General features: G+C 39.0%; 1 protein-coding gene across 4 annotated transcripts in view; it reads left to right on the top strand.

Moving 5' to 3' along the window:
• Positions 1–7101: 7101 nt before the first annotated feature.
• pard3bb (par-3 family cell polarity regulator beta b) overlaps positions 7102–26163 on the top strand; it is a 73945-nt gene continuing 54883 nt past the window's right edge. For all 4 annotated transcript variants that reach the window (XM_085920181.1, XM_085920183.1, XM_085920182.1 and 1 more), the window contains exons 1-6: positions 7102–7376; positions 8504–8700; positions 12715–12816; positions 18729–18882; positions 20303–20397; positions 22753–22805. In XM_085920181.1, the coding sequence (XP_085776307.1) occupies positions 8584–8700; positions 12715–12816; positions 18729–18882; positions 20303–20397; positions 22753–22805 (521 nt within the window). In that variant the 5' untranslated portion in view covers positions 7102–7376; positions 8504–8583. The remainder of the gene's footprint in view (positions 7377–8503; positions 8701–12714; positions 12817–18728; positions 18883–20302; positions 20398–22752; positions 22806–26163) is intronic.

Here is a 26163-nt window from a genome sequence, read left to right on the forward strand (position 1 = left end):
TGTGATTGTGAGTGGATTCAGGGGCACCACAGTCTCAGGCCAATCATCTATAATTCATTTTTCCAAGGCATACAGTAATATCTCAACCTGCCTTCTATTTCATCAAAGTGAACAAAGAAATGGAATTTTATATGAGGGGAGACTATGAAAATATTGTTCCTAATAAATAAATCTGAGGCTTTTTATCTGAGCCATACTGAGGTTTTGTAGAAGAGTTATGAAGTTGAATATATAAGGAAAGAAATTGTCTGAAACAGGATTCAATGTGTATATGTATACATTTATACGTGTATGTATACATGTATGTATACGTGTATACTTTAGTTTGTTTAATTTTCTATTTCTTTTATTCATCATTTAGCTACATTGGAACCTTTGCTTTCATGTCAGAATAATCTGTTTCAAAATGTCTGACTAAAGCAGATTTAAACAAAAACTGAAGCAATAGGAAATAATGTAAATCCAGTTAATCTATTTCAGACACCTTTATTATTATTATTATGAAATATTGTTTTATTATTTTATTTGGTGACAAATCCTTGCTGTACTTACTCTCATGTCTGCCATAGAAAATTGAAAACTAGTGTGCATGAATCAACTTGTTCCAGTTGTAATTTCCTCAATTTAAAAAGGCAATTTTATTCATCTATGTTGCTGAGTCTTGAAGATGAACATTTTAAAATGAATATTCCATGTGATTCATAACATTGGAATGGCAAGTTAAAAAAAAAAGCACATGAGACACTTTTCCTAGTCTGTAACTTTGCTCAGGCTCCACCATTTAGCTCATATAAAAATGCCATTGAGATGCATGAATCACTTCAACTGACAACTCTCATTCCAAAGGTGCCGCAATTGTCTTGTTTGAACTCCTCACCCTACTTCTACGACCAAGACCGTCACATTTTTCATTCCCCAAAGTTCCAGAGCACAGGTGCAAGTGTAATATTGATAAATTGAGAGCTTCACCCACCGGCTCCATTTTTATTTTTACAGAGCTATTCATGCCCTGACAACTGCCAATGCCAATCTCATCCTATTTCATGCTCCAGCTTCCATTCATGAAGACACAGTCCAAGATGGCTCCAACCGATGAGACTTCAACGTATTATCACCTGGAGGTAAACTCACATTCATGTGGCAAAGACCCACGACCTCTGACTTGCAAATGTTGACAGTCATCCCCATCGTTTCACATTATGCCCCACACGCTGCCCATTGGAGGTCACAGTCTGATGAGGCCAGCAAAACCAAACCTCCTCATTTGCATAGAGCAGAGATGCTAACCTCAGGCCTCCAAACTGGACCCTCGCCAGCCCCTGATGGCATTTTGAGAATTAGCATTCAACAACGAGTCATGTTCAAATAACTTGCCAGGAATACAAAACGGTATAGTTTAAAAGCACTTACTATGTATAAAAGTGAACTTTAGTTGGTGGAAATTAGAGAAACCTCAAATAGTGGCAAGAGGATGAATGGATGGATGGATGGATGGATCTTTCTGGTCTCACTCTCTGTTTCATGATTTCTACTAAGCACAACCACAATCTAATGAGATCTGATACAAGTGTTGCAGCCCAAAGCAGCTGGAAAAGATTTAGTAGTGTCACTAAACCCAAACACAGCAGTTATGAGCGGTAATAGTTGTGTATAAAATTCAAAAAGTGGATCCAGGGGACAGCTGAGTCAGTATTAACAATGCCGTTTTATGCACGGCCTTTTGGATTCATTGCCGATGTTCATGCAGCGAAGAATGAAATGCTTCAAGTGGTGTGCGGTTACTCGTGTAGCACAGCACTGCAACTACAAATTGGACAGAATAATAGATAGTATGTCAAGAAGCTAAGCAGCAGGTGTTGTGAAGGTCCTTTCATGACACGATGCTTGGAAATGCTTCAAGAACCAACGCAGAAAATTCAACAGGAAACCAGCCATTTTAAGTCCGATGCTGTCATTTTGGACAAATTCTCGAGCTCGTACAAACGAGCCCACAATGAGAAGAGCATAATGTCAACTTTGGGGATTCCTCATGAAAAGGGGGTGACTCCTCTAATTGACATTGTTTTTAAACCAGCAAAAAAAAAAAAAAAGACTAGAAAAGGGAAACTATCAGAAACTAATAAACTCTTCAGAATCTACTTAAACAGATTACTTTGCTTTTTTTTTTTTTTTCTATCGATGGTGTGCAAATGTGGTATTCTTCAAGCATAATGAATCATTTGCATACAGGATGCACAAAATGAATGGTCTTTTGTCGCTACCGACTTATCTGACACGGCTCGTGAGTTTGCAGACGTACAGTAGGTCGATATGGAGGAATCCATACTCTGTAGCGTATCGCGCTTATATTATTACTGGCTTATGCGAAGCAACACATTGCATTCTTTGAACTGCTCGGGGATTAATCCAAAGAAAGCGTCTGTGTCAATCTCTGCTATTCTGCACAATGATAATGTTAAGATGAATAAAGCGGGCCGAGATGATGGTGCGTTTAACATAACAAAGAGGTTTTGCTTTCCATTGCCTCTCGTGCTCTGGAAAACCTTGACTTCATTCAGTCTGCAGTCAGTGGTAGTCAGTCTGCTATAAACTCGTCTTTTATTATTTGCCTTGTTCTTTAAGCTGCTCTGGGTTTCTCTCTATTTCTTAACCCTCACAGCATATTCTCCGTCTCGTCTATCCTCTCTATTTCCTTGTTGGATTTTCTTCCTTACTCTCTATTTCTTATCTCTCAAAGTCTGCTGGTCGTCTCAGGATTGGGTTTTGCAACTCCTCAAATATATATTTTTTTATTGCTAACTCGTATTAGGATTTGTAAAGTGACTATTTGAAAGGTATGTTATTGAGTTCGGATTATAAGAGTAGCATATTTTCGGAGAAATGAGCATTACGCAAAGTTATACGGTATTGTGCAAAAGCCTTTGGAATTATTTTTATTTTTGTGTTTTCATCATGACAAAATAACATACTATTGAGTCCAACCCAAATATCTTTTACATTTGTGTTTTGAAGGCGTATAAATGCACGATCTCGGATTTTCGAATGATAGAATCTGCCCTTTTGTTTTGGTGTGTCAAAACCGACTGCTGTGAAAAAGATCAATAAAACAGCAAAGTTATTCTCAGAAATGATGGCAAGAGACCTAAAAGTGTGCATGCGTTGGTTGGGGGTTCACAGTATAAGACTTGAGTGGGTGTTAGTTTTTTCCATTAATGAATTTACATGCGGTAATAGGCGCCGCTTGCCAGACGGAATGTAATTCCCGTTTTCGGAATGTGATCGGTAACGAGTCTGACCTCTGACAAATGGACCGTTCAGAGATGCGGGGAGAAAAAGAGAGCGTGACCGACCTCAGAAGAAGAAAAAAAAAAGAATGATCTCTTGCTAAATTTCGGAAACATTAATTTACAGAGGCTTTCATATGAGAACAGGGAGCGATGGGGAAAAGATTAAATAGTTTCATGCATTGATAATATCCCATATTTTGTATCAGAGAGGGAAAGGACGGACCCGAGGGGGAGAGATCAACGCATTGTCTAAGGGTTGGTATAGCTTCTTAATTTCGCAGACCCTCATTTACAGGCATTTTCATAGAATAGAGCGGGGATTAAATTGCTTCAGGCATTGAAAATGTCACTTTTTCTGTAAAAGAGAGAGGAAGGAGATAGAGGCCATGAACTTGGCGGGTCTACCAGTCTGCAATTCATTTCTTTGTAAGACTGCTTCCAAAACCACCCAGCTCACATTCAATTTTCACTCGGCTGAAGTGGAAAATATAACATACTATATTGATTTGTGGTGACATTTAAGAATTTTGCCTGGATCAACAAATTACACAATAGATGAATATATATATATATAAAAAACACACCACGGCTTACTCGTCTGTGCTGTCAATCCCAAAACAACACGTCAATCAATCAATCACATTGTTGTGCTCTGTCGTGTTTCTCCATTACACGCAACACGGGTCGGCGTTGTTTATTTAAAATCAGTTTCACCGATGCCCTTCGGTGCTGATATCGCATTGGTAGAAAAGAGCAACTAACATATCCAGACCACTTTGATAAATGAAAACTCATTGCAGGGCTGTGGATCACGACATGTAGCAGCATATGCATTGTGCCTATGATGGTAAAATATATTCTGTATTGTATAATTATGTCACGAGCGAAATGAATACATTGAAAACAATGAATCACAATTGGAGGATATAATCATATTGGATTGTTTCATTTCAACTTAAATGCTAATACATGACTGACGACGACCTAGATTGTTCAATAAATATCTTTTACAGCGATGAAGATTTGAACACAAATAGTGGAACAACACAGGTAGACCGACAATGAAACATACTTACTGGCATCGATTCTTTATCCTCTGTGTAGAGCGACTGATAGATTTTGGAGTGGCTAGATCGGATATGGCCTAAGACTATTTCAGTGTTTTGGCTAACGTGTATAAAACTTGCCCGTTTCAAGTTGAATGTGCTCACTGAGTTTTGTTTTATTGTAACAGAATAATAATAATAAGAGCACAAGATAATAAACGCTCTTCTTCACACAGGTGTACAAAGAGAGTTTTGTTTTTTTCATCACCAAAGCAGGTGTCGCAGGTGAATACGGATATCATCCCTGAAATGATGAAATACACACACGCAAACACTCACGCTGTGCATCTATTAAGTTTCCGAAACTGTCAGATGAATTCCATGCCTGTTATACACACATAATTACTAGCTTTCAAAGTACTTCTCTGCGAATGGTATCAATTATTTTCTTTCACTTCACTTTTCTCCTTGTAGTCAGGTGGGTTTATTCACATTTTCTGATATGACAGTGTGTTAATTGAGCCATTAGCTGGAGGTGTGAACGAGAGACGGAGACAAGAAAAAACTCTTTGCTTAGGTTCACAAGTGCGTGCATCTGCTGCTTCAAAGGTGTTTTGTATTTCATTCAGATAACACCTGTTAATTAATAACAGCCTGATATTTCCATGTGCCTTTCTCCCGTTGGAAAAATAACATTCATGGTGTTTCTAACAAAGAATCAAGTTCCGCTAGCCTCAGACTGTTACATTTTCAGATTGCTTGTTAAAAGGTGTTATCAAGTGTGTAAAAGATCATCTGGAAATGTTATTTTGTTGCTGTAGAGTCACCACGCTTTGTGCCAATTAATTAACACACTGTAGCGATCAATGAATATAGATTATTACAATTTTTAATGAAGCTTAAACTGTAATAGATACAACTGAGAATCGCTCAAAATCATACCACATCATGTGTCAAATATGATGTGCACTGAAATGGTAATAATTAGCAATGAATGAGTACCGATACCTGGTATCCGGTGCCTTATTTCACGGTATCGGATAACAGTATCGGTCCCCCACTTATAGCTGTTTTACTAGAGGGTTTAATTTTTTGAAATTGTTTTTTTAATTAGAAGGTAGAAATTAGAAATTCAATTTATTTCATTTGGTTTCAAATAATCTGTCATTGATTTTTAGGAGAATTTTATGTATAAAAAAATATTAGCTGTATCAGTACTTGGTATCGGTATCAGTGAAAGACTCCACACCAGAAGGAGCCCTAATGAATTAATCATGATGCATGAGCTCTTTAATTCCTACAATATGTTTTTATAAAATATAATAAGCACCACTGTAGTTTGGTTGCTTCAATTAGCATGAGAGTCCCAAAACAGCCGACCAATTGGTGCAAATGTGGCACTGGCGATTTTGGAGTGTGACTGATCAAATCTCCCCGCTGAGATGGTATCGACGCGTCTATTTCTGTGACCGACACATGGCCCCGCTCATCACCACACCCCTCTGCAGGCTTTTGGAAAAATCTTTTAGGGACCTGGAATATGTTGGCACACTAGTGTGGATTGTTTTAACATGCCCCTCCCCGCACAAGTTAATTGGCTTGTACCTGTTGCGCTTTACCATCAGCAGGAAATCAATATATATTTTCTGGGCAAGCAAGCAACACGGTGGAGTAGTGGTTAGCACGTCTGCCTCACCGTCGGGAGATTTTAGATTTGAATCTCAGCTCTGGTCTAATTGTGTATTTTATTGCTTGAGGTTGTCTGATTGTATGTGCCCTGTGATTGGCTGTCGTAACGGCAGGCCAAAATTCATCTGGGAAAAGCTCCATCTCAACTCGAGACCCGATTGAAGACAGGCGCTATATAAAATGGATGGCTGGTTTAACCAACCATCTGTAGTCAGAGACTGTGATTTTCCCATCCATGAGTCCTGCCTGCATTGGTCAATTTTCCGCTCTCCCACTGTGCATAGCATGTCCTTCCCGACGCACTGATTTATTTGTCGAGGTCTTGATGGATCAGGCCCACCAGCAGGGAACATGCACATTTGCTCGATACTGCTGACAATGGGGACTTTTTCATGTGGAGAGGCAATGGCAAGGAAGAGTGTATGGCTGACCATTTTGTTACACGGGGTTTGAATGCATATGGAATTATGCTTGTCATAAAAAAACACCATTAAGTATGAGAGAAAGAATAAACAAGCGTGCTGCACACAGAGAAACTTTCTTCAGTTCATCAAAACATTCCCAAATATTCACATCTTAAATCATTATTCAAGTGTACTTGTAATTTTCTAATTTTAATCAAAGAATGAGGTAAATTATGCATATGTGTATTGCGGGCCGTCTCCCTTGTGTTTCATTAGAAGCAATGGAATTCAATGACCCAGAAACTAAACCTAGCCCAAATCAATTAGTAGTAGACATATACACATGCATACATTTGCACTGCTAATTATAAAGGCGGGCTCCGCCTCGCAAGGAAGGGTTTCATCTTTGAAGCTCCGTCAAACTGGCTATGATGTTATGTTAAATCGATATTTTGGGTTGGCTTTAATGGTTTAATGTGGGTGAAGTGACAGTATGAGATGATTAACAGGGGGTTATTTCAGAAGGACTTGCAAGGTTGACATGACAGTTGGAAGCTTCATTACTTTGGATGGGACAAATGCAAAATTACGAGTTGACCAATCAATTAGGTAACATTTATCATAATCGTGCATCAAAGCTCATTGCAGATGCATTGTGTACTGTCCCTTTAATAAAGTAGTAGGCAGTCTGCTGTGGAAGCTGGTCAGGAACTGGGCAGCAGGAGCGACGCTTTTGAAGGAATTCTCCAAAACTTTTCCCTAAGTGTTTACCTCTTTATAAAACATCACTTAAAGTTCACCCGATGTCAAAACTACGTGTCATCAAGTGACGCTCGGCGATCAAGTAGATGTCACACCGAGGGCCTGAAGAAAGGAAACATGAGAAGGGGTGCAAAACTTGTGGAATGATGCCTGAGCGACTGCACGGCTCCCTGCAAAGTTCTGCTAAGGTAGCTAAAAGAGCTAGCTCAGGAATCGGGCTCCTCGATCGGATGGGAAAGTTCTGAAATGATGCAAAACTCCCAACTTTCCCATGCGATCCCTCGACTGGGAGAGTGACAGCTCGACATATACGTTTGGTGCTTGTAACGGATTGCCGCGTTTGCAGGGCGCGTTACGTTAGCGCTGCTAGTTTGCAGTGACGTTACAAAGCTAATAACCGACAGCAGATGATACCAACATCTGCCAGGGCAACGGCGCACAACGCGGGACAGTATTGTGCAAGCGCATTGGTGCGCATTGGTGCAAATGTGCAAAAAGTAACTGAGATGCATTGTCTTCTATCAAGCAATATGTGAATGTTTAAAATGTGATTTTTGGACATTGAAGTGTGCAAGTACAGTCCGAGTGCAGCTGTGTTTTTTTTTAACTTTAGTAAGTCGAAGCACCCATTTTGTTGTAAAAAATAAAAAAAGCAATGCAACTTTGATCTCTTTGGCCAATATTTCCAAAGGGATGATTGTCGCGAATAAAATTGCTTAACAGTGCAACATGATTGTATACAGCATCTATGGGGCTGTTTTTCATTATTTGAAACTTGGCTTGAGACAAGGAAGAAATTCCAAACAGTTAATTCAATGTAGCAGATGGTATTTGCTGTTTAACATAAGTTTGAATTTGATTGGCTAATCCTGAACGGAGCCCCATCCCATTTATGCAAGGGTGTGCACACTTGTGCAACCACATTACATCAGTTCCTTGGGATAATGAGTTTAATTTGTTCTGTGACCGTTGTTACTCAAACCACTCCAATCATCCTTTTCCCATTGACATAAATAAATATTCCATCAATCAAACAACACAAATTCACCAACACACGTTTGTGATAAATACACAAGAAATGTAGCACTCTTATCAAATCAAAACATGGCTAATAGCAACAGGTTTAAAATATTTCATTAAAACTATTTCTTAAAAAGTCACGGTTCCCATTTCCGACAGCAACCGGTGTTTGCCAGAAGTAGTTTCACAATAACTTTCACACAAGCTCAGATCATTTTGCTCAGCATTGGAAGTTCCATGTACACCACAACTGGCTGACTTTCCCTTCCCCTTGCTCTGCTTTTGCTTCCTTTAGGTGTTCTATTACTCTGCAGTTTTATCCGCTACAACACAGCTCTCCTGCCATCACCCAAAACCTTGGGGAAGAATCCCACAATGAAAGTGACAGTGACATTTGGGCAGACGGGTGTGGTGGTTCCTTGTAAAGATGGATGGACCGTGAGGGACCTTATCCAACAAGCCACCCAGCGATACAGAAAACTGCTGGAACAGGTACTTTTGTGTCAACTCGGAACTTGCTCACTATATCAGTTGAAGCATATACAGTCATGACATTTGACCACTGTTCATTTGGAAACTCAAAATACATTTATTTCTTTGAATGAGGACAACACAGGTTCCTCTTGTGACCACAACTCTTCACGACCCGTGTCAGTAAATAGGAATACTGTGGAAAAGTGAATTTCTCGAAATATTGTTAGCTATAAACAGTAATCATCAAAAAAAATGTATATATATATATGTTTATATATAAATATATGTGTGTATATGTACATATGTAGTATGTATGTATGTATATATATATATATATATATATATATATATGTATGTGTGTGTGTGTGTGTGTGTGTGTGTGTGTGTGTGTGTGTGTGTGTGTGTATATACATGCAAATATAAATGCATCCCCAGTAAGTTCTCTATAAAATATTGCTCAAATTTAAAACCTGATGCCTATAATGAGATGAAAGTAATACTTTTAGTACTGGACGGTAAATCACTAACCTCATTTGTTGAAGTAATTGGCAGTAGTTCCTCTGCCTTGTCCACAATAACTTCCGCATGCAGCGTCTGGTTGCATGTGTTACTTCACCTTCTTGTTTTTTTCTTGTCAAAGCAATGAAATCTCGCAGGCTGTTATTAGATTGAAAAGACGAACAGAAAGACTGACTTTGTTAGAACGGTGCGGGATATAATTGCGTTAAAGCCGCAGTGTAAAATGTATTCGTCCCTTAATTTGCATACGTAAAGTGAAGCGGAAGAATGCTTGTGTGTAAACATCATGTTTGAATTTAAACGACTGAATAAATTCTAAAAATATGCGATGCATGTGTTTGGTCTACCTGCACCGTCGAATGGCTTGACTGACCGAGCGCACAGTGGTGGCGCTGTGGCGAGGAAATATCTCCAAAAAGATTTTTTATGACAGCAGAGATGAATGAGTCACTTTAGCGTCTTGCAGTAGTTTCGACCGTAGGAGACGGACGGGATGGACGCTGTTTGTTCACTCACCTCATGTTTCTCCTTGACTCATATGTCTCATTGTCATCTATTCCAAGTAAATGCAGCAGCAAAAATATTGTGTGAGCAATTTCTAGCAATATAGTTTAATTAGGGTCACTAATGGTGCTAAATAAGGCTAAGTCATGCACAAAATGGCAGCCTCCATTTTGTTAGCATATTTTCCCGCCTAAAATTTCTCATTTACATTGGTTGTAATTAAAAAATGACTTGCTGACATACACTTTATTTAGTTATTTTGGTGTTGCTATTGGTGTGATGTCACTGAATGATGCAACAAATAAAAAATCCAATTTAATCATAGGATTACAAAGCCATATTGACTTATTCTCGTTCCTTTTATTTAAAATTATTCTAAACGTTTATAGCGTTTATTGATTTCATACATTCCAACGAGATGGTCAATTGTCTGAAATGACATCAGTCATCACATTTATTGTTAGTTTTATAATAATAAAGATTTTTATGAACTACAGAAAATAGTTTTTTATGAAGCAACATGGCTCTAAGAATATTTCCAGTCCACAACCCCCTCCCATTCCCCTGAAGCCTTAAAATTATTCAAATCTTTGTCATATTCAACATCGTAAAAGGACCCTATGATTTCCACATTTTGCCAAAGCCGCAGAGGTCCAGCTCTTTATAATTGCCGCATGAAAAATTGAACGCGTATCTGATTTGAATTGCGATGTGCCAGACAGGAGAGCTCGTGTCTCGTTTGCGCTTAAGTTGTGAGTCGGTGTAAAATGCAAATGATTCCTTTACGACTCTTGTTGATTCCCAGTGCTGCTCTCAGGGCAGCAATGCTGCTCCTCCCATCAAACAACCAAATCTTCTCAGTGACCTCTTTTATACCGGCTGTTATTTCCACAACACACCAGCCGTCTGTCTGCATGACCTCAGTCTGGCTTGATAGCGAGACGTCCACGTAGTGTGTTCATTCTTTTCCCCATTTCTATTTTAGCCTCTTCATCTCGCCATGCCCAGTGCTCCCGTGTGTTTTGCTCCATCGTGCTATTTATCACCCTTTCTCTTTCACCAGCGCAGACTTCATTTTAGCACAAACAAAACCCGTTAGCGGTACAACACCAGTTGCCTAAATATCATTTGCGTTAAAGTAAACACCAAATTAGCACTAAAACAACACAAGACGTGGCCTGTAATGAATTAGATCCTGGGTTGCCGTTAATGACATCTAACGAAAAAGTAAAAGCAGCACGACACTCTTGTGCAATATTTGAATCATATTTCCTCCAGGTTTCAATTTACGAAGCTTCTCAACACTACTTGGCGTTTTACTTGGAGGTGTTTTTTAATAATTTATGACACGGCGGTAATATTATATTCTCATACAATTTTAAAATCTTACGGTATAATTTATAATATTCTGTTATTATATTATCAGTGTAGACTCTAATTACTTTTTGGGCTTTTTTAATAAAATGAAATCACATCCTTGATCTATTCTATGAGCTCTCGTGTAAATGTTCCTAGAGACGGACGTTCTCCAGGTGTGTTTTCCCGCATCTGTTAATGACGTTGCAGTCTCTCGTATTGATTAAATCTCTGGGTCTAGTTTTCTCCCTGTCTCGGTGAATGTAACGATTCTTTGAGCACGTGTTGACAGCAATTTGCTGTGTTTTTCCCTCTGTTGTACAACAATAGTTCGTTCTTATTTAAGGGTAATTTATCATAATTTAGCCTCATTTAAAAAGTAGCGTAAACCTTTTTGCCATTTTGCCCTTTTCATCTTGTGTATTTGTATTTTCTCTTGTCAATTTCATCCCTCCTCTCTGGAATAAATCAGATGTTGTTGTTGTGTGTAGATGTCCATCTTTTAATCCCTCTCGGTGCTATGCAAATGATATATTTTTTAAAGAGTCGCTGAGACAGCTCGCTGGTCGTTTGTCAATTTCCACGACATCTGCTTCTGTGATTCATCATACTTTGGAGTATTTTTTTTTTTTTGCCAACACCCCATTCTCCTCTTGGAAGATAAAAAACAACTTTGCTTTTGCACATTTAAATGCAATGGAATTGTTCCTTCAACGTTATCTTGTTTCTGTTGGTTTGGATTTCTTCCAATTTATGCGATGAATGAAAAGCAACCGTTGCCTCTTTTGAAATGCTGATATTTAGTCTTTTTTATATAAATGTAAAGAGTGAGAAAAAATAGAATAAGCCATGGACATTGGACAGGTCATGGAAGAACTGTACCAAAACTTGGGAATTTATAGAAGTATAAATCAATTTTTGAAAGAGCAGAAATGATGAATATAGAGCGTGTGGGTGGAAGATTTGTTTATTTTTTTTCTGGGGTGTTACCAGGAAGTTGTGTGCTTGGGTGCTATTAGAGGCTTTTATCTATCCGGCTTAGCTTTTTTCTAAGACGTTGCCCAGTTTCAGTGGCCTGGAAGTATACCTACATATCTAATTTACGTACAGTATTAGAATTATCTCCAGGTATTTGGAACTTTAGCTCCAACTTAATGTGTTAAGTTTAGAAATAATCTATGTCTATCTATATCTATGTCTATTTTTTATTTCATCTTCCTCTATCTAATTGTAGTTTGAGATAAATGAATGACGAATCACCACGTGGTCTGGGTTGTGTGCGGAATGATCAGATGTCTCGTGTGCTAGGATGAGTAACGGTTGCAGTGTCATTTTCCAACTTTTTGCTATTCAGAGAGTTCATGTGACGGTTAAACTCCAATTTAACATTTCAGACGTCTTCCTTATTTTATATGGCAGCTGAGAGGGACTGTAAAACAGTAGTGATGTGGATAGTTGAGACCCACCCTGTTTGTCTTGGGAGTTTTATGAAAACCACAGACAGCTGGCCCCGTAAGACGGATTTCATGATCCAACATCATGTAACATTATGATTCATACAGCAACTTGGAAGCCGTAATGTTTGTGAATAAAATAGTTCTATGCAATTTGCGTATTTGTTGACTTTCTTGTATTTGACCTTTTGTTACATAGGAAGGGGAATTTGTTGTTCGGACACACCATGTCGAATACTGCGATGGAGGGATTCTGGACCCTGATGATATTCTTAGTGATCTTGTAGAGGACAAGGACAAGGTAAGAACTTGCATGACATTTTTGTCATCCCCTTAGCAATTTTTATTTTTTTATTTTCACAAACCCTTTATTCAGTGATGAATACATTTGCACATACTATTGTGACATACATATCACATGATTTAAGTTCATTATATATATTTTTGTATCTCAACTTTATGTCTTCAAGATTTATGAATATAAAATGATTTCTTGTAGGTTGTTTTTGTATTTTCTAGTCTTAAGTGAAGTACTGTCACTCCACAAGTGAGCTGGGTAGCTCAGGATGCCCACCACTAGGTGCTAGCTCAGGCTATAATTTACGTAATGGCTCTCCTCACACTATAATTTCACTCCTACTGCATTTGGCTTCGATGTTTTTGTTTTTTCTTTCTACTTGACCGCCTCTCTTCCTGCTGCACCTCAGACCGAAGCTCTCCCCCTTTAGTTTGCTCAGGGTTTTCGCTATCAGCTCCTTTTTTATCGAGCGATGACATTCCAAAATGGACACATTGTTTTACATTCCAGCTCCCCTTTCACAATCCACGCAGCTTGCTCCCGAAACTCTGCCGCTGTCGTCTTCTTTTGGTTTACGCTTCCAGTTCCATCACATCAAACTTTGCTTTGCACTTCCGGTCCTATTCAAGATGTTCAATGAGGAAAACTATCAGATCTACCCAAAGCGCAAAACCCCTCTTTTTTTTTTTTTTTTCAAGTAAGTAGGTTTTGAGTAAACACCCAATTTAGCACCTTAGATCTCAGTGAAAGATTGCAATCTCAGTAAATGACAACACGCCCACCAACAGCACTCAGCCTGTTCCAGCAAACAAGCAATTCATTGCCCGCCATTTGGGATATGAGTAAATCAGACCCTTAATGTTACTCAATACTGTCAAAGTAGTCTCATTATCTGTGAGCGCTACCGCATATTTAGAATTAAGGGCGCACACTTTGCCATTTTCAAATACTGTATTCTCCGGACTATAAGGCGCACCGGATTATAAGGCGCACCTTCAATGAATGGGCCATTTTAAAACTTTGTCCTTATATAAGGCGCACCGGACTATAATGCACACCATTAATGCATCATGTCAGATTTTTAATTCAAATCAAATCATTCTCCATTTTATCTTTTTTATTTCAACTTCAGACACAACAAATTACTTTATAATCACAAAATAACGATCCATAGTCTTTTTGATTTATGATTCATAGTCTTCAGAAGGCCACTTATGATTGATTTCATAACACAATGCTTTGGGCCAGTTTAAATTTAGGAATTTGGCTCATACATAAAGTGCACCGGACTATAAGGCGCACTGTCGGATTTTGAGAATATTTGAGGTTTTGAGGTGCGCCTTATAGTCCGAAAAATACGGTACTATACGACACGTTGTCCATGTCGACCACCTCAAGCTATGACTACTAGACAAAACGAGATGCCATCTCTCGCAGCCAGTTGTTGTTTATTTTCCTTTCGTGTAATGTCAGCTTGCTCAAGTTAAGTGAATGAACGGGAAAGACAAACACTCTAAGGTTTCTGTCACACGCCCAATATGTGGCTGCGCAAACAGTTTCTTACTCACCTTTGCCATCTCGGCTCTCCACGTCAAGTGGCCAGTCTGTAAAAATAATATTGACCTTGGAGCAAGACAGCGGTGTGCCTTATTGCTTTCACACGTTGGAATAGTTTAATTTAAAGAGGATCCTTTTGTCTTTATGTATGGGATAAAAACATGAATATGATCAACTCTTTTTTTTTTAGCATTTTTATTTTAATAATTGCATATTAAATAATAATTAAATTTAATCATTTTATTCAACAATTAATCATTTTTAATTATCTTGTCTATCAATCATGAGTATATACAACACACATTTAAGACATTTGATCGATCAGTCAATTGAATTAAAACCCAGTGATATAATAAAACAGAATCATCATTCTCATCATCAAAAAAAAAAATATATCGAGAGATCCGCACCAAGACCGAGCACATAACAATGGCGCATTGTTCTTCCAAACAAGCCGTCAGCTATTTCAAACTTCAATCACGTATTTTGTTCACCTCATCAAATACATCATCATCATTTTGTGTTTCGATGACGTGTTCACCACCCTTCAGGCCTGTCGCATGACTGACAGATGGGTTAACGATATAAAAGACCGGTTCTTTGTCATCTTTAACAAACCCCACTTAGAGATACTTTATTACAATAATTAATCAGCGTGACAAATCCATGAGGAGGTGGGCTTCCTTCATAAAAAACAATTTGCACAAAAACACACTGGCGCTCCTATTTCATGCATCCATCAATTACGGGTGGACCTCAGGTGCAGCTGTGTTTCCTTAATTAAGAGTTAAGGTCCATGAAGAGTAGAGGCTTCATCGTTTATTATCCTCATAATTAACCGTTTCCTTTTCACCCTATCAGCTTCTCACGCCGTTTCATTCCAATCACCCTGTTAACCCCTTCTCCTCATCACTTAAAATCAATCTCCCGTAGCTTGCTGATTGGCTCCTTGTCGCTGTCACCTTGTACCCATCGGACGCACATCGTGCCCATCAAGCCCACATTTGACTTTATTTCACTGTGTCCTCCTGGCTTCTTTAATTACCTGCCTCCCAGTGTGTTACATTCCATTCACGCCAGCAATTAACCCCTTTTTCCGCGTGCCCCCTCTCTTGCTTCGTCTTCTCATATGCTCTTACAAATTGCACCTATTTGTCTCATTCGGACTCTCTTAATGCACCGATTGCCGCTGTCTCTTAATCTCTGTGGCTTTCTGGCTCATTCTCCTGTAGAGTAAACGCTTTGACTCAATTAACCCCCCATGGTTTCTTGCTAGAGGTCAACATATGTATCAGGACCGGTCACGCCGAGATGTGACTCAAACATGATTGAATTCATTAGAAGATAAGGTAAAAGAGACGGTGAATGAAGTAGGGTGGGGGTGGGGGGGCAAAGCATGACCAAATGCGAGTAGGTGATTCAGGATGTGGAGTGAGAAATTACTTCTTCAATCAAATCATGCAGAATGAAGCGAACAAAAAAACGGAAGTTGAGCTAGAGCAGGGAGTGAAAAAATCTTTTGGATTTATTAAGGGAAGTTTTATCTTGGATTTTTCACAGGCATGACAATTTTGTGAGTGTACAGGAGTGCAGGGTTTACGATATTTACAACAAACGTGATGCCCAAACTGTCGTTGGCCCAGCGGCATAAAAATTGGTCAAGTCAAATGTTTGTCTAATTTAAGACGTCTATAAATTTGTTAGCATAATAATCGCATAATCGTTATAATAATCTGGTGGTGACACTTCACTCGTTCCTCGCCACTAGTAGCAATCGGTCTTAACCTGCAGACTTGGCTAATGGTAGACATTAAAAAGTTCAATGTTTTTTCATCTTGAAAGACTTCTAGTAATCTAAAGAGACTTCCAGTATCGTATAGGCAAAGCCTCCAATCCATGAAAGCAGCACAAAAATGCCTCCACTACATGTCATCGACATTTGGGTTGGAGCCTTTTCTAATCAGTGACACATGACAGAAAGCAATTCCAACTTCAAAAGCTACTCAGACATACATTGTTGTGCAGCGAGGTAATTGAATGAGATAAGAGCTCAGGAAAAAAGCCAGGCTATAGAAAAGGAATGCTGGCTAAAATGACTGTGAATGGGATTGGGAGATGTAGACTAAACCTTTGTGTAATTAAGATAAACCATTTTTTTTTTCAGAGTGCGCGTTAAGCTACACACAAAATTGATTGATTTGGTGTGCCCAAGAGTTGATTTGCTGTGGTTCCAAGTGGACCAGACCAAGTGTGAGGAAATGGACTAGAGTTCGCTCGTGTGAAAGGGCCCTCGGATGCCTTCTGTTGAATATTTGGATCAGCTGCACAGAATGTGTCCATCTGGGCTACATGAGTCTCCATAATGCTGTTCCATATGCCCGTCTGTGGTCTACACACACTAGGAGGAGGAAGTCTTTGTGAGGTTTACAATAGCAGATTACCAATCGTCTTTTCTGACACCGAATGTATTGAACATGTGTAAGCAACACATTTTCACCGGACTAACCAAGGTAACATCTGCTGGATTATTATTTCTTTTTATTTCAGAGTACCTATAATAAGTGTTACATAGATTGGATGCATTAGGGCTGTAACAATAATTGATTCGAATCTGAAAATCGTTTTCGATTTAAAAGATTCGATTGAATTGCATCGAAATGTTCCATTTTAAAATATATTGAAATAGAATTTTAACTGCAGTGATGCTGCCGTAGAGCTAGGTGGTGCTAGGAGGCTTTTGTGTGTGTGTGTGTGTGTGTGTGTGTGTGTGTTTGTGTGTTTGTGTTTGTTTGCCTGTGCCACCAAGTGATAAAATTCTAAATATGTCAGCCCTGGAGGAAACACGTTATCTTCCCTATTATTGTTGCGTTTGGATCAATAAATGTACCATTTCTTTTTAATTTAGAGATGCTTTACAGGTGAGAAAGAAAGGTTGCTGGATAATTAACAATGTTGCTGAGAAAAAGCAATCATATTTACTATTGGTTGCATCAAAAAAAAATGACACCAAAGACCTCTTAAAAGATTTATAATCGGTTGAAATTTGCAGTGGATGACAAAAGGTGGTCTTTATTTTTTAAAAGAAATGACGGCGTAGTTCAAAACTAGTAGAGACCTCACATAAGTATCAAAATGTTTTCATTTCAAGTTCATTGGCTGCACACCACTACCTATGTGACCTTTGCTCCATCTTAAGTTAACAAAGGTACCACTCGATGCTTTCACGGTGATAGTTCACGATCGCAGTTCTGAAACAGTCGGCGGGTTTCACTTCTGGTTCTGTTTCTTTTGACAAGGTTAAAAAAAAAAAACAAATCACGTCATGACATGGAGTGAGTGCACTTTCTCGGAACATCTTGAAGGGATTACCGTTCTTTTAGTAGTGAAAATAAGTCCAAGAACATACTCACTGTATAAAGTGGATATAAAAAGTCTACACACCCCTGCCAGGATTTTGCGATTAAAAATTTGACCAAAATAAGTATTTTCCACCATTAACCTTACTTTAATTAAATTGAACTGTAAACTGTACAACCCAAGTGATGAAAATTCCCAAGTGCTGGGGTTGCACAATTGTACACCCCCCCCCCTCCTTTGAAATGCAGCTGTGTCTGTGTTTAGAATTACCTGCCTTCAAATTTACGTTAAATGTTACTCAGCACACACCCGCTACCTTAATTCACCATAAATACTAAACATGTTCATCAGAGCAAAACAATCCATCTGTAATTTGTGGAAAAATGTCAGCATTTTTATACATAAGGTGCCAAATTCCCGGCAGTGCAGTGACCCTCATTGGTATCTGCCGTGTTTCAGCATCACAGGAAGGCACTGGCTTTACTGGCAACCTCTGCTTTCTTTATTCTCCTCCACTATACCTATGGCACAAACACCTAGAGCCCACACATGTACACAAACACAGGTCTATTCAGCGTTTGTGTGGAGGCCCCTAGAACCCAGTGTTGACCGACTCTGTCCCATGTTCAGCTAAACGCAGACTCAGTGCTCTCTGTTCAATAGAGAGGGATTCCACTATATAACAAGGCCGGCGGGAGCCCCGTGTTGCACACATGGAGAGGACGGGCACAAATGGATGCAGTGGTTAAATAGTATTGACACACACTCTCATTGGAATGCTGGGCTCCTTGGACGTCCTTTATAGTGTCCTCATTCACAAGGTAATGTAAAGAAAATAAGCAACAGGTTTTGCTTCAAAAAAGCATTTTTGGATTTCTTTAGTTTGATGAAATTTGTCGGTTGTCGTGGTCTGCTTGCAAAAGCGTAAAGTTTGCTTTTGTCTTTCTGTGTATTTGAAGAATGTTGACAAATGATTGGATGTTTTTCTTTATTTATGTCAGCTGATGGCTGTGTATGAGGAACAGGAAGCCCAGGAGAGGGATGCTGCCAACCCAAGCCCCGCCCCCAGCCATGATCGCTACCAGGCCGACTTGTCTGTCTTCCAGCCAATCACGGGAGGAGAGATAGAAGTTAATTCATCAGCGCTCAAGTCAAGTGAGTATGGGGGGGAGAAAATGATGAGGAAGAACTGGAATTTGACTAGCCGCCGATATTGATAGTTGCTTTGATTCGACCTTGATGGATTACCAAGACCTTGATGACTGAGAATCTATCCAGATTCAATATATGTATATTTTTATTACTAGTGTGAGACTAATTAAAAAAAAAAAACTTGTCCAATTAAGATTAGGCTAGATTAAATAAAATAAAACACTTTAGAATCACACCTTGTCATTTTAACATTCAAATCCATATTTTTGGGACCACACATTTCACTTAAACACAAGGTAATGTAATGCCTCAGTCTGGACACTAAGGGCGCTATTTAAAAGGAGTTCATCCATACATACTGTAAATATATACTACGTACTACATGCATAGGAAAGATAATGTAGACAAAAAAAAAATGTCGTTCTATGAAATGAAATGAGTCAATAAAAATAGAAATACTCCAACATCCCCAAGTGCAGCGGCATTTGAGGATGTTAAACTTTCCTAGGTTGCGAGGATGCCCCGGCTGTTCGATCCAGACACGGGAAGTTTAGTCTGTTTCAGTACGCTTGCCTGGCAGGAGAGATTAGAGGTAATGTGTGGTTGTCATGGAAGATTAGAGGTAACAGCGCTTTGGAGACTATTACTGTCAGTGTGAGGTCAGCGTTCGGCCCGACTCGACTATTCATACTACAGAAGAACTTTTGTCTTCCAAACGCTCTTTTTTTTTTTGTCTCTTCAAATCTTTGTTGTCTTTCACCTTTTTAGCTATCATGTTTCAACTGATATGTATTTTCTGAGACCAACATTATAGGACCAACCTAGAATAATAATAGATCTTGAAAACCCCCTGAGGAAAAATCCATGACTTTTGTGTGCCTTGTTAGCAACTTATTTGTGCTGTTATCGCACGACATGTCTTTTCAAATGAATCTCGCTTTTATTCCCCGTTCTTCCGCATACTGCAGCCAACTTGAACCGAGTATATGCCTCTTTTGTCCTCTTCCTTTATCTTGCCATTCAATGGGGAGTGGGGTTACATTGATTATGGCATTGATGTAATCCTTACCCCCAGACGGTCTTAAGAGCACCAAGGGCCCATTTTGTCACGATCAATAATCGACCCTACAAATATCATTTGTCATTTGTTCACGGGCCGTTCACTCATATAACGTCATCCAAAACTTTGTCATCCAGTTCCCAACGGAACCGCGAGACTTGCCAAGGTCTTCATGTACAGTATGTACGCTATATGAATTGATTATGATGAAAAAGTACAGATCTTTGTTGCTTTTTTTTTTTTTTTTTTTTACCCTTAAAGTTGAATGTTTTTTTTTTTTTTTTATCATCACTTTATGTAGCAGGTTTTCACCTTATAGCTGTTGGGTCTAAACATAACCTCTCCGCCCTTGCATTTTCACAGACACCCCCCTGCTGGTTAGAAGCAGCAGTGATTCAGCTCTCGGCGCTCAGTCAACAGAGCTCGAATCCTCCCGCCACGAAGAGGCTTCTGTGATGGTAAGAAGTAGACCAAGCTTCTCCTCAAATCTAGACCCATCCTTTGAGAGTCTATAGACGGAGTGAATCCGTTTGATGACTAAGGGTTGCTCTCAGATCTGCACGCATATTTTGGAGGACCTGCATTATCTCAGATTATTAGATTTTGTACAATTATTATTTGTGATAATTTCATTTGTGAGTGCTTGTTATGTTCGTGTCACAGCACGGTTGGACATAGCAAATCCCACGAGATGTCTTTTGAAAGACTCTCCATGCCTGATTGGGCTCCTGAGTGGTGAGCCTCTTGAGATTTCTCACTGGACATATATTCTTTCTTTTTTTTTTCAACATTTAATCCCTGTAGAGCAAAGTGTTCATGCGGTTCAAGTCGTTCTTAGAGGTGGTTCAATTCTTGTCACTGATATGACATATTTCTGACAAATTTTAACAACAAAGGGCTTATCTATATCATTTTAAAATCCCAATTGTTCACTTGAACCGTGTAAATCCAGCGAATGCTTTTTCGGTTCCAACCCAAGTTGACGAACATGTAATCAAAGGACTTTAACCATCACGTCGTCCTATCACGCCTGCATGTAATTCTAGACCACAAGCAGAAAATAATCAGTGTCGTTCTTTCTACCGAATTTTATGTGTGTGGTTAGTGAGAGGAAATAGATTTTTGCCATCATAGAGGGTCATTCAGTGTGCCGCGAAGCACAATAACCTTGATGACTGTGAAAGAGAGAGCTAAACGATGGGAGGGCGCTCGCCTTGCACGTCGACTTGAATGGATTTTAGCTTATCCCTTCTTATAAAACAGCTCCAGCTCGGGGATGTCGGTGGACGGCCTGCATCAATTCTTGCTCTGCTGCCAAAGTCTCCCTGAGGAGAGATAAAAACATGTCTCCTTTCTGTTCTCTTGATTTGCAAGGCACGTTTACATGTCGTATCCTTGCTCATGCGAGGTTTTTTTTTCCCATCCTGGCTATTGTCCGTCTGATTTGCCAGGTTTAGGAGGTAATGGTCCTGCGTAATTGTTCAAAATGTCACTTGGCCTTTCGGTAAGAGCAGCGAGAGAAAGAAAATAATGTTTTTGCAGTGAGTCTCTCTCTCTCTCTCTCTCTCTCTCTCTGTTCTTTCTTGTTTTTTTAAACACTGTGTGTGGCACAGTGGCAGGCTAGTTACAATGTGTTAATCAGACTGGGACTATTTGCTCTTGCCTGGAATACTACTGGGGTTCGAAGGCTGTGGACTGCTTATTAAACGTCCATCACCTTGTTTAAAGTGTGTTTCTCTTGACATTTCTCTTTGTTATTTCCACCTTAATCTAGACAGTTAGTATGGCAATGAGAACTGCATAAAAAGCTAGAAATGGCCACACACTGCAATATTTTGAAAAAAATAGTCATGTTAGTATCATCTGTCTTTTTAATGGACTTGTTTTGTGTTAGATTTAGAAGACAAAGTGCTTGCAACCCATTTCTCATGCACCATTTGGTTGGATTGCATTATTCATCCACCGTTGGTTCAAATATGTGAATAGCGACATCTTTTTTTTTTTTTTCTCCCATCTTAAATGCGTACAAATTTTGTGCGTGGTATACCTCCAATGAATCATGCGGCACTTCTATTCGTTGACATTTTACAAACTACTGTTTGGTTACATACTAAATTATTGGCCCTCTGTAATTACCTCAGAGAGCCATTTCTCGATTAAATGAGACATACAATTATGCACTGATAGACTTTCCAATTAATACAGTGTTTTAATGGGCGCTAATATGATGAAGGTGTTAGGATAATAAATGTTACCTGCCACTCTGACAGTCATTAAGCTAATATGACGGCGTTTGCATCTCGGGCCGGGTTAATTGTTTTTCAACTCACCAAAGCCTGAGCATATGTAGTAGATGTGTAATCTGTCAATCACTGTCAGAGCTAGCATGTTTTCACCTCTTTTAATTGCTCATCTTTAGCCTCACCCCGATATCTTTAAAACCTATAGACAGGTAATTTAACGATACTCAGGAGCATTCATTATCCCCGCGAAAAACATTACTGCAGCTTACTGAGTCGATGGTAAAACTTCTCTTCCTGTGTGTCTGTATGTTTCCTTTATACTGCCCCCTAGTGGCAAAGGAGCATACACTACAGAACAACATCGGAAACCTGTGACTTGAAATAGAATAAGCGGTATAAAAATGGATAATGAAGAGACAAAATGAACAGGATTTGAGCAAAATTTCTTCAAAACTATTTGTTAATGTATCTGTTTCCCCTCCAACCATTTTTTTAAAGATATGATTTTTCTCTTGTTTCTGTTCAGTGAACACTTTGTCACGACAGTGTGTTTGTGTGGTCTCTTGACAGGCAGCAAGTCCAGCTGTTGCGAGACCCCAAGTCAAATATGCTTTCAGTGACAGGTCAGTATGTGCACTGTGCCAGTCTTGCATGAGTGCGACTTCCACCTTCAAGTAAAATAACTTTATGACCACTTGCACCGTTATGATCAGTAAAAAAAAAAAAAAAGTCTGCCTTTAAGAATCTTCCTGAAAATCAAAACCAAGTTTGACTTTAGACGAAAGCTCAAAAACATTTCGGCATCAACATGGCCATTTATTGTGTGATAAAAAAGTGTGCCTATTTGTCAGTGTACCATGTTTGTGTTTTTATGTCCTACTTAGCCATCTTCATTTATCATCTAATATAGATCAAGGCCTTAAAAACAACAGTTAGTAGAAAGCCTTTCCATCATTAGCCCACTACAAAAGAGCAAAACAAGGTCACGCACACACACACGCACGCACGCACACACACACACACACACACACACACACACACACACACACACACACACACACACACACACACACACACACACACACACACACACACACACACACACACACACACACGGCCAGAATATTACCCATGGGAAGTATCCAGTATTCTCTACACTAAATTGGGTGGCTCTCATTAGTAATCCAGCGTGTAAGGTTGCTTTGCAAGTACTATTAATAAAAACATCCTGTCCGTTCATCCATCCGTCCCTCCATCCTACCGAGGATGCTGTTAGTTATTTGGCTATATTAAATATAGATTGATAAATGTCTACGCGGTCATTTGCTTTATTCCGAAATTGCTGTGCTTATGTTCACTCTTACTTGCACTCAAACAAGACAAATCTCAGCACGAAGTAATGTAGAAGTGATTTAGTGGTTTTCGCGCTTGTCGGTGAAACGAGCCTTGAAATTGCAAAATATCAGAAACTATGGACCAGGACTATGGTTGTAAATATTAGAAGAGTAAAGTGTTCTTTAAATCAATGTTTATGTGTTTAAATGACTGATATGTTGCCAAAATGCTTGCTTGCATATTTGCGCATCACCTACTAGTCGTACACTAATAGCTTATCATAATTTAAATCACAGAACCAAGAAGAGAATGACATCACATTTGAATAAAAACGTCATTTTCACCTGGTGGATGAGATTTACTGCAAATTGTTTTTGGGAATGGCTTTGGTAGTGCCACATATTTCTGCCTGCGAGCTGTTTCTCGAAAAACAGGAGGTGAAGGTCTGGAGTGCCCTATAAAAACTGAATTTGAAGTGATTGTTGAGATTGGATATGTTATCACGTCCATTCATCATTTGAAAAAAGAAAAAGGGCCGGCCTTTTGTCAACTATCTGGAGTTTTGATGGGGTTGAGCTAAGCTAACCAGCTAGGTAGCTGTTTATTGAGGCATATCACAAAGTTTCGTCAACCGTGTTGACCTTTCAAGGGTCGGGTTCAATCAACCCTTCAGCTATTATTTATTCTGAGATTTGCACCAAATCCTTTTTCACACAATGCATCTAAAAGTTGTCATCCTAAACATCCCAACAATTAAGGCTGTCAAACATGCAAACTTGACAAAAGATGCATTGAAATGGCTCTGAAAGCTTGGGAACACCTGGGAATTCAGTGATACACTGGGTAGGTACAAAAATACAGCGTATTCATTCAAAATCTCAATTATTCAATTTTTTTGTCTTTATTTTTGTATTTGCATACATTAACATTTTGCATAACATTAACATTTTTTTTCCTGATTTGCATTCACTCCGCTCCTGTTTTGTGCGATGCACTTTGAAGGTCCGCTTGTGAAAATGTGGGAGTGCAAGAGGAGAATGATTCATTCAGTCCATTAGAAAACAGATGACAGGATGAAAATGTTCCGTTTTGTAATACGCTTCCTTTTGGCGTAATTTCTCCTGTGTGTGTCAGTCTTTCATATCAAGCATCAATGAAGTGGCAGGAGGGGAACACCTGCTCTTTTCATCTGTGTGTTTATATATGTGTGTGTATGTGTGTGTTTGGGGGGGCTCTATTGTCCTTCTCCTTCCTCTCTCTTCTCATCCAATTTTTCCATCTTTTTCACAGTTCACGCCACTTGAGTTTTTTTTGTGTCAAAAATCAAAAAGGAAATGTAAATGAATCCCAAGTACTTGATTCTGTGTTTTGGTGAGTGCCTTAAGAAATCAGAGCAGAGTTGCAGGAAGACGGGAGGGCGTTTTTTTTTTTTCTTCTTTCCCTCGCTCATATTAATACTATTCATTAGCTTTAATTAATTCTGTGCTTCCTTCGTTTCACTTTATCCAACTTACAGTGCACACTCGCTTCCATTTTCCTTCCACTGCTTTCTGGTTTTTTTGGGTCATTTTTGCCCTCGTTGTTTTTATTCATTTTAGTGGCAATATAGTTCTCAGTATGGAAGGTTATTTAGTTATTAGCTTTTTTTCTTGCTAAATCTATGTATGTGGTAAACTATATTTCATCTTTATTTATATTTTCGTCTTTGTCATTTGGAAGTCTTTATCGACATGTAACTTGTAAGAGAAAAACAACACATTAAGTTTCGCTTTGTGATTTTGTGACTAGTTTAAAATCGGTCACGTTTTATTCTGTCGTCTCTACGAAGGTTTCCATACGTGCTGATTTAAAGATGAATTTTATTTGCCCTCCCTGGCCACATCCGTTTACTTCTCCACTTTCTACTTTCACCTTCACATTCTTTAATGATGCACCATCTTTATTTGTTTATACTGAATGTGGAGGAGAGACGAGATGTAATGAGAGCGCGTACCTTTCATGGCTTGCCCTTTGCCACCCGCCATGATCAACAATCGCCTCTCTGAAGTCTATCACCGTACCTACCGCTTAGTTCGTTGGGTGCTTTCGCACGAGTGGACGGTGTTAAGAGAGAGCGAGAAAAAAAAGAGCAGATGGCATTGGAGACATAATTGAGGTTGTAGCTACAGAGCACAAAACTAATTTGATGCAAACTTCTTAAAACATTCACAGAGGGTGTTGGGGGAAGGATTATTGGCTGCGCTCTCATAGATAAACTAATCAAACAAAAGACTTCAACGAGCACTCATATTTAAACAGACACAGTATAAAACTAGCTTCATATGTGAACAATCCAACTTCAAAACATACTCGCAGAAGACAAACAAGGAAGAGATAAGGAGAACCAAAATTGTTGGCTAACATCCACACGTGCAACAAGTGGATGACTTTCAATAAAATAATCCCATTTTTGAACACAAAGGGTTGTGTTCAGGGATTAATTTCACACAACATCCTCTAAAACAATGCCTCTATTTGTCAAAATGCTGCATCAGTCTTGGATAGAAAGATTCATTCTTTCACGTTTGTATAAAATACTTTATTGTCAGTTCATTTCCAATGCTGAGATTTGTGTTGACTTATTTTTGCAAGAAATTGAGAAGATGA

The sequence above is a fragment of the Syngnathus leptorhynchus genome, chromosome 9 (genome assembly GCF_054491065.1).
Source record: "Syngnathus leptorhynchus isolate UIUO chromosome 9, UIUO_Slep, whole genome shotgun sequence".
In the NCBI taxonomy this organism is placed as follows: domain Eukaryota; kingdom Metazoa; phylum Chordata; class Actinopteri; order Syngnathiformes; family Syngnathidae; genus Syngnathus; species Syngnathus leptorhynchus.